General features: G+C 41.8%; 1 protein-coding gene across 3 annotated transcripts in view; it reads left to right on the forward strand.

The window, feature by feature from the left end:
* The window catches only part of SELP (selectin P), a 53,456-nt gene extending 46,922 nt beyond the window's left edge, over nt 1-6,534 (forward strand). For all 3 annotated transcript variants that reach the window (XM_032226137.1, XM_032226138.1, XM_032226139.1), the window contains 3 exons: nt 860-890; nt 2,828-2,883; nt 5,855-6,534. In XM_032226137.1, coding sequence (XP_032082028.1) covers nt 860-890; nt 2,828-2,882 — 86 coding nt within the window. In that variant the 3' untranslated portion in view covers nt 2,883; nt 5,855-6,534. The remainder of the gene's footprint in view (nt 1-859; nt 891-2,827; nt 2,884-5,854) is intronic.
* Nucleotides 6,535-9,731: the final 3,197 nt, after the last annotated feature.

Here is a 9,731-nt window from a genome sequence, read left to right on the forward strand (position 1 = left end):
CAAAAATCTTTTTTAAAAACCTGAGTGTTGGGTTAGTGAGACCCAGCAAGAGATGAGGTGCCAGAGAATCAGACCTGGCCACTTCTCTGACCAGAGAGGGCAGCGCTACTCCTTGCAAGAAGATTTCCAGCCCCACCCAGAACGAGTCTCCCTCCCCCGCCATTGCCCTTACTTTCTCAGGCCAGGTGAGGAGTGACTGGAAGGGGAAGGGCGAACCCAGCCAGTGGTGGGATCAGCTGGTTCAAACTGCCCAAAACGTTAACAACCAGTTTAGCTGAACCGGTTCGAACCAGCTGAATCCCACCATTGCTTATAACCATTTTTCATAAAGTTGCAGCATTCCCATGGTCCCGTGATTAAAATTTGGAACTTGGCAACTGACTCATACTTATGACAGTTGCAGTGTCCTGGGATCATGTGATCACCTTTTAGACCTTACGACAAGCAAAATCAACGAGGAAGCCACTTAACAACTGTGCTACTAAATTAAGAATAAGATAGACTTTCAATCTGAAATTCTATTTTATTCCTCCCAAACACAGATTGGTTAGTTAGGAGAGGAACAATTGACCCAATTAATCAAATCTTCTGGAAAATTGTCCTTCTGAAAAAGTATGTGTTACCTAGCAGAGAGGAATAATAAGATTTATTAGAGGAATAACAAAGAAAAGTTCCCTGAACCTGAAGAAGAAAATACTTGATATAAATACACTAAAATTTACATCCTTGCATCAGAATCACTGTTGCCATTTTTTAACTAATGTTTACATTAATGATTTAATTGTAATGTTGTAATCCATTGGAATAATCTATCTTTTTGTCTTTTTTCACCATCCAATGGGAACTATGACGCCATCAGAGGAGAAAAAGAAGCTGTTAAGTCATAGCAGGTACTGACTGCAATATGAAATTACAGTACATGAAGCTATAAAACAATGCAAATTTCCATAAAAATTCAAAGACAAATTCATTTATTATGGCATACGATTTCATAGATTTTATTCTACTTTGTTAAATATATGAAATACTAAGTCAGCAAAACAGCATGCCTGCAAAATGAAAGACAGGGGATAGAGGGGGACTTTCCCCCAAAAAACATGTAAAGATGAACAAATATATACAAAACATAGATATTTCATTTGTGCCTTGAGCAATTTAAGGTGGTCCCACCACAAAACCGCGTTCGACTAAACCGCGCTTGACGAAACCACGTAGCTGACGTCATCAACAGGGCGACAACAGCATGGAGACAGAAGCACGCTGTAAACGCTAAACCTAAAATTAACCCCTAAACCTAAACCTAACCCCCCTAACCCTAACCCTAACCCTAACCCTAACCCCCCTAAACCTAATCCTAAACCTAACCCTTAACCTAACCCTAAACCTAATCCTAAACCTAACACTTAACCTAACCCTAAACCTAACCCTAACCCTTAACCTAACCCTAAACCTAACCCTAACCCTTAACCTAACCCTAAAGCTAACCCTAAAGCTAACCCTAAACCTAACCCTTACCTTAAGTTGAATCGGCTTGCTTTCAAAGCGCTATTTAAAGCGCCCTTCTTTCTCCGCACTGGCTGTTGTCGCCCTGTTGATGACATCAGCGACGCAGTTTAATCAGGCGCGGCTTAGTCAAGCGCGGTTTTGACGGGTCACGATTTAAGGTAGCCAGACACATAGAATGAATCTATGCAGAAATACGTCTCTTATTTAAAATAGAACTTTTATTCTTGTTATAAATAGAACTTGATGGATACTATATTTGCTTAGGACTGAAAGGCTTCTTCCAACACTTTGCCAATTGGCTTTTAATTTATGTACCATCACAGTAAAGAAATGGGATTTAGAAACATCCTGGAACTGGTGCAGTGGTGGGTTGCAGGCGGTACGCCCCAGTACGTGCGTACCGGTGCCTGCCGGAAGCAGCAGCCACCGTATAGGAATGGTGCTTTGGAGGGCCCGCCCACCCGCCCTCGTTCCTTACCTGTATTTGAAGGAAACGGGCCATCTGTGCACACAGGTGCAGCGTATGGGACCTGCGCGATGCTAGAACATCGCAGGCGGTGGGTGTGCATGCATGTGCAGCGCGCGTGCCCATGGTGCACGCCCTGCTCCCGTTGCAGCGTACCAGTTGCAACGTGACCGAAACCCACCACTGAACTGGGGGTACCTGTGGGAATAGAGGGGTGAGAGGTAGATAAGGAGATGTCTTGCTGTACAAGTGGATGTGCGTGCAACCTAAATCTTATGCATGCGCAAAAGAAGCTTTGCAAGCTCACCCGCCACTTCAACAGCCTGGTTCCCAATGGGTCGTGGCCTGGTAGTGGGCCACAAACTAGGATTGTGGACCCCTACCCTAGCCGATCACCTCACTGCCCAAATTAACGCAAACAGCATAATATCTACTCACAAGATAAGCCAACAGCCAATGCTCTGGATGACCAGATTTGTAGGCATCGCACTTGAACTGTTTTGTGTCAGCTACTAACTTCTCTGTGGATTTTGGTTAAGCAAATGTTTCATGATATGAATGTGTTAGTTTTTAAGGTGTCAGAAAACTCATTCTTGTTTTTGTCTAAAATGTTTTTCCTGGAAGTTCAATACAAAAGATGTTGCCCTACTGAGAACAGAAGCAAATTACAGGATGTGGTTTTTTTCCCTCCTCACTCCACATTTCAAAAAGAAAATTCCAAGCACTAGGAACGTCACATATTAAATTAATTCAGAGATTTTCAAAACCGTAACTGTAAAGTGTGCCTGGATGCATTCAGCTCTATTTTCCTAAGTGACACAAATTGTACAATAATAACTTTCTGTTGCCTTTTAGTGAGTTGGGGGTACCTGGTACATATTCCAATTCAGGATTTGACTCGATCTCCTGAGGTAAGACCAAAAATGCTTTATTTTGTCATGTTGATTTCCAAGGCTTTATTGTCCTTCTCCATTCTCTGTCAGAACATTTATCTGTGTCACAATTGATTTTTGGATGGGGAGCAGAAGGAGTGGGTTCAAGGCTGACTCCTGTCCCAACCTTCCCCTGGCAACCAGATATACTATTTGGCTATGAGCAAGATAGTCCACAGCTGTGAGCTTGCAAAAAATGAGGTGGGGAAGTTGAGCCACAGTCAAAATATCTAAGCCATGTAGGAGATGAGAAACTATGAGGTAAACTGTCCTGAATCGCCTATAAGAGTTTATAAGCATGAGAGAAGTTGATGCAAATCAAGGACGTGCGATGCGGTTTATGGCTGGTGAGGCACTGACACAGTGGGTTTCAAATTTTTTTAGATTTGTGGACTTCACCTCCCAGAATTCCACAGCCAGGCATGCTCAGTTCCGATTTAAAGTGACAGCATTTGTTTTTCTCCTTTGCAAAAGAAGTTTCCTTCTTTCTTTTTCTCTCCCTTCCCCTCCTTCGTTCCTCTCCCTTCCTCCCCCCTCTCTCAAATACACACACACACACACACACACAGTTGGGTTGGAGGGAGAGCACCAGCGAGGAGATCACAGGAGTAGGCAGGAAGCCAGTCAAAGAGCCATACTGGAGCACATATACTTTCCCCCAGTCCCGGAAGGATCCAGCCCAGCATTACTGATTATAGGTTTGAAAAGGCAACGTGACTCTGCCTGCAATCAAACTACACTTGGGGAGGGAGAGCACAAGCGAGCCAGGGTCCTTTCCTCCAGCCTTTGCCCAAAGCCCTCCACCAGGAGGATGAAGTTTGAATTCCTCCCCCTCCCTCCGACCCACACATACCTTTTCCAGCTTCAGAGAGGATTTGAACTCTGCTCTTGCCTTGGGTCCTCTGAAGAAGCCCCGCCCAAACGAACGCCCATCTACTATGAGGCAGGAAAACTGCGTGACTCACCTACATCAGGAATTTTTAGGCTTTTAACCCTTGCTTAACTCTGCTCGAGTGATCATAAAACGCCTAAAGTCAGACTAGATGAGGCACGTCATTCTCCTGCCTCTTAGTAGTGGGAGCTTTTTTTAGAGGCTTTTTAAAAACAGTTAAGCAGAGTCATCTACGGTGAGGCAGCAACTAGCTCAGCCTGACCTCAGCTTTTTACATTTTTTTTCTTTTCACGATGGGAGTGGTGAGGCTGTGCCTCCCCTGCCTCACCTGACTGCACGTCACTGATGCAAATACGAGATATGTTAGCTTGAGATCAAAGCAGTCAAAAATCCAAGAAATCAGAAATCCAAGAGAAGCAACATCCTGGTCAAGGAAAATGGGTTTTTTGCTACAGAGTTTGAATCTGTTCCTTAATTGAGTGTCAACCCTCTTTTCCCTTCCTTTAGCCTAATGTCTTATCCTTTCTAACAACTGCAAGGTTGTTGGATTATTCTAGGACTCGATACTTGGTCAAGTTCTATGAATGACTCTTGACTATCAAAACTCTTAGTTGTGCAAGTTTCTACTCAACAGCTTCATCCTCTATTGACTGAGAGCATTCCTACAATAACTAGCAATCCAGTGGCTGTACAGTATGTCTTTTCCACTGCATCTGAAAAATCCATAACCTACCTGCACCCACCATGACACTCTCCATGGATCTGCTGGATTCAGAGATTAATATTAGCTTTTAAAATGGGATTTAACGATTTTATTTCATTTCCTTAGCTGCCTATCTCAGCAAATGATATTTTGCATCGTTTCCATTACTAATTGTCTTGAGTGCTCATTTCACTGCCCAATATATGGAAACATATTACAGGAATTGAAATAATAATATAGATTATCTCATGGGAAATCAAATTACTGATTTAATTTATCGCAAATTAGGCAAGGCATATTTTTATAAAAAGAAAATGCACCCATACCCATAAACAAACATATCTTGACACTCTGACAATCCCAAGGTGCTCAAGGGCTTGAGGCAGTGGTGGGTTTCGAACCTACTCTGTGGGTGTGGCCTCCTTTGTGGGAGTGGCTTGCCAGCCATGTGACCTGGTGGGAGTGGCTTGCTGGCCATGTGTTTTCTCTCTCTCTCTCTCTCTCTTTCCTTCCTTTTGTCTCTCTGTCCATTTTTCCTTTTTTTCTTTCATCTCTCTCTCACTTTTTCTTTCTTTTTTTCTTTATTTCTTTCTTCCTTTCTTTCTCTTTCTCTTTCTCTTTCTCTCTCTGTGTGAGTCTGTGTGTGTATGTGTGTGTGTGTCAGTGGTGGGCTTCCAAAATTTTTGAAACCTCTTCTGAAGGTGTGGCCTGCTTTATGGTGGAACCTCTTCTAACCGGTTCGGTAGATTTTGACAAACCGGTTCTACCGAACTGGTGCGAACTGGTAGGAACCCACCTCTGGCTTGAGGTCATGAGACCAAGTGGCCTCAACGACTCTCAGAGAGCGTGCTAATGACCAGAAAACTGCAAAGAATATAAATTTGTCTCTTCTCCACCATTTTGTCAGAACTGAAGAAGCTTCTTGGATAAGGAGTGAAACATCTTCAAGGAAAAACAAAGAAAGTCCGGTTACCACCTTTGAGTCTGACAACTTCTGTGTTTCCAATGATTTTGTCCTTAAACAATTATTTCAACGTTAAATCCAGAGATTTAAGTATTCTTTTAGCCCTGAGAAATTAGTTTTAATTATAACATTTTCTATTGCGGCTTTACTCAAACTGGTGCTACCCAGTAGGTTGGATTTCATTTTCCATAAACCTCAGCCAACACAACTTAACACCTATAATTCCAGAAAGCATGAGTGTAAATTGAAATTCAACCTACTTAGAATGTGCCACATTAGGGAAGCCTGATCATTTCAGTCCATATCAGATGTAATTGCTTTCTTAATCACTAGCTTGCTTATTTTTTCATATTAATAAATAAAGAAGTTGTTTTTTCTTTATATCCCACAGAACTCATCGAGAACATGCTATGAAGAAAAATGCTGATGCAATGGAATATTCATACAACTCATTCAGTTCTGTTAATATTGATTAAGATTTGAGCTCATTGAAAGTCAGAGAAAATAAATTAATATTTGAAACATGTAGCTTTAAAAGCTAAATTACAAGCTTCCATTCACCATCCAGTTGCAGCACTTAAAGGACCTCAAAACTTACTAGAATTCATTGTCATTTATCTTCTGGCAAGATGTTCTGAAATGACCTATGTTCTTCCCATGTTTTGGATTTTTAACTACTTATAACATTGCTAACCATTATTGCTAAGAAGATGCTGTACATATGCAAAGAAGTCTTTTTGGGAAATTGTGGCTGATTTTCCAAGATATTTCAACATTGAGTTAAAAAAAGAAGAAGTGCAGATTTAAAAATTGTTTCTATTTTCTTGTATCAAGATACAGATGTAAAGACTTAATAACTCTTGCTTCTTTCAATGCTTGGTTTTCATAATACAAAAAAATATACAAAAAATAGACAAAAGACAACTGTGCTCCATATTTTTGAAGGAGAATATCCAGTTTTTGCACGCCCTTGAGACTTTACTAGAAATGCTTCACATACTTGAATGTATCTTTTAAAATAATGGTTAGAATCTTATTTTCAAAAGTGTAGAAAGTTATCACACAGCCCTCTCCCAGAAAAACGAAATATCCTAGGAAATATTGAAAAGACAGAATATTTCTCTGGATGTGAAAAGAAAGAAACATGTTTTAAAAGACAGAATAGCTCCCTGTAGCCTCCCGGCCCATCCTCACTTTGTCAATGGGCCATTAAGAAGGCCAAGCTAGTCCCTTTACATAATAAAGACTTCTCCACTGCAGCTCCAGGGGGGTGGGATTAAAGCATGAAAATATTGGCCCTTTACTCAACTGACCACATGGCATCTGAGAACTCAACCAAACCTGGATTCAAAACACAGCCTAGAGAGTTGCCCCTGCATGGCCCCATGGGAGTCTGACAACCAATCAGAATACATTTCTTACACAGGAACAGGAAACAGAGAGGTGGGACTGAACAGGTTATAAAAAGCCTAGCAAGCCTCTCCCTCAGCCCTTCTCTTCTTCTCCACCAACATTGAAGCATGTGATCACCTTTTCTGTTCAGGGCTCAAGCCATGTGGTCCTGTCCACCAATAAACCATCTTTCCAAGCAGCCTCCATGTCTCCAGTGTCTTTTTCCCCACTTGGAGCCCAACCCAGAAGGACATTTCTTTCATCAAAAGCAAATGAAAGAGGACAACTTTAGGAAATTGTAAGCTGCAATCAATGACACATACTGCACATGTAGCTGTTAAGTCCACGCAGGCACGAGCAGAGACTTTTCCTACTTCCGTGCAAGTGCAGGATGTATTTTAAAGTTATTGGTTAATTGGCTGAGAGTTTCCCTTAAAAGTAGCTGTCAGTCAGAAATTGTATGTTGGTTTATAGTCTGCTCTTATCTTGAATAAATAGCATTGTTGCAATGTGGCTCCTCGTCTTTTCCCCACTCACAACTTTGCAGTAACAAATACATGAAAACTCAAAAGTGTTGATCAAATACTGTTCATTTTATTTATTTATTTATTTATTAGACTTATATACCGCTTCATAGGGCTTTCACCCTCTCTAAGCGGTTTACAAATATATATTTTTTAGCAAATTGAGTCAGCAACTTGCCCCCACAGTCCGGGTCCTCATTTCACCCACCTCGGAAGGATGGAAGGCTGAGTCGACCTTGAGCCGGTGAGATTTGAACCGCTGAACTGCAGATCACAGTCAGCTAAAGTGGCCTGCAGTACTGCACCCTAACCACTGCGCCACCTCGGCTCCTTTTCAGGAGTCAAACATGCTTTATATTTTAAATGAGCAATCCCTTTATTATAATTAACATGGCTAGTTATCAAAATGGTCTAAAAATCAATGCTACCTCAAAAGTACAGTTTGGTCAACTATCTGGTCAAATATTTCAGAATCAAACAAGTCTCACAACATTGCATTGCTTCTTTCATTGTCTACTAGTATTTACAACTAGAACAGATAACTTTCCTAGCATGCTAAAGTAGCAATATAACAGATTGAAATCCTCACAAAATTCATTTGACATTGTCAAATTTCAGCCTAATCTATCTCATAGTGATGGAAGACATATTATTATTATAAATGGGACGACATAAATGTAAATTCATTATTTTCAAATTAATGTTATTGTTTCATAAAAGCCGTATTTTTGTAACTTGAAAAAAAATAGGGGACAATATTATAAATTATATGATTGTGATGTGAAGATAGGGATTGACTTCTTTTTGTTTAAAACAAGCTTAAACAGCGGCATTGTAATGTTTAAGGATTAAAAGATGTAATATTTTAAACTCTTCTCATGCATTTAAAACATTATTTACCAATTTTGGGCTGTAGCAGGGGTGGGTTTCTCGCCCCGTTCCAACCGGTTCGGTTGGAACGGGGCCGGCGGCGTCCTCGTGCACGCGCGCAGTGCATGCATGCGTACTAGCATCTGTGCGATGCTCCAGCTGCTTCTGGAGGAACGTGCAGGCGCTGTATGCGTCCTGCGCATGCGTGGAAGCGCAGAACTCGTCAAAACCGGGTAAGGAGCGTGGGCGGGCGGGCGGGCCCTTCGCCGTTCCCGGAAGTTACTTACTTCCGGGTTCGCCGACCAACCAGTTCGCAGGGACCGCCGCGAACCGGTTGAAACCCACCCCTGGGCTGTAGTCATGTCAGGGCCATCTTAATAGCATTATGGGCCCCAGGCAAAGCAGTGTACTGGGGCCCCTGCGACAACTACTCACAGGAATAAAAATGTAAAATTAAACATATATTTATTTTATTGGCACTTCCAAAAAATAAATATGTAATAAATATGTTGCTATATTTATATGATACAAAGTGCATTGAAGAGTTAACATTCAGAGATTAGTACAGGGCCCGTATGCTTGTGGGGCCCACTGGCAAGTACCCCTCAGGCCCATGCATTAAGACATGTGCCTACTGAGTAGCAACTGTGTTTTTAACAAACCCTACAACAGTGAAGATTCCTACACAGAAGAGGACCCGGTATAGATACTGCGCTGATCACCAAAGTTTTCCATAATGTGGCAAAAAAATATCTGGACAATTATTCAGTTCTTGCCATTTTGCCAGAGAGATGGTTAGACTATAAAATAGTTTGGATGGAATCTCTGTTCATCTTTCAGCAACTGTTATGATCTTTTTTTTTTTCTTAGTCTGAAGCAATTTAGATCTTCTAAGCCTAAGGGATATCTAGCTTTCTGAAGTGTTTCTCTCAAACGTTTAACTGATTTTATAATTTATATGTGTTCTGGCTTGGGCAACTTTTCTCTGCATTTTGTTTCCAACCAATTCTAGAACCTAGAGTTTCCTTGGTTTTCATTCTTTTTCTTAGCCTTTTTTACATGTCCAATATTGTCAAGCCAATTTATGCTCCAGTAGCTGAGAACAGGACACATCACAATAAAAGGACGAGTCCTTTTATATATTTCTATATATTTCTCGTGTGTGTGTGTGTGTGTGTGTGTGTGTGTGTGTGTATGTGTGTGTGTGTATGTATGTATGTTGTGGCCCAGCAGGAGCCGTTGGAGCTGCCACCAGACTCGGACAGGGAGAGGCCCTATGAGTCGGCTTTGGAGGATGTGGAGGACCCTGGACAGGGTTCTGACTCCGAGCAGGGCGCAGAGAGGCTGGTTAGCCACCAGGAGGCGCCTGAGCCTTGGAGCAGTGGGGAGTGTGATCCTGATGTCATGCATTGGAGCAGAGGGGAGGAGACAAGGGAGTTGGTCCTGGATGCCCGGCAACGGAAGGCTAATAGGCGTAAGGAA

This window comes from Thamnophis elegans, chromosome 11 (assembly GCF_009769535.1).
Source record: "Thamnophis elegans isolate rThaEle1 chromosome 11, rThaEle1.pri, whole genome shotgun sequence".
NCBI classification, from domain to species: Eukaryota; Metazoa; Chordata; class Lepidosauria; order Squamata; family Colubridae; genus Thamnophis; species Thamnophis elegans.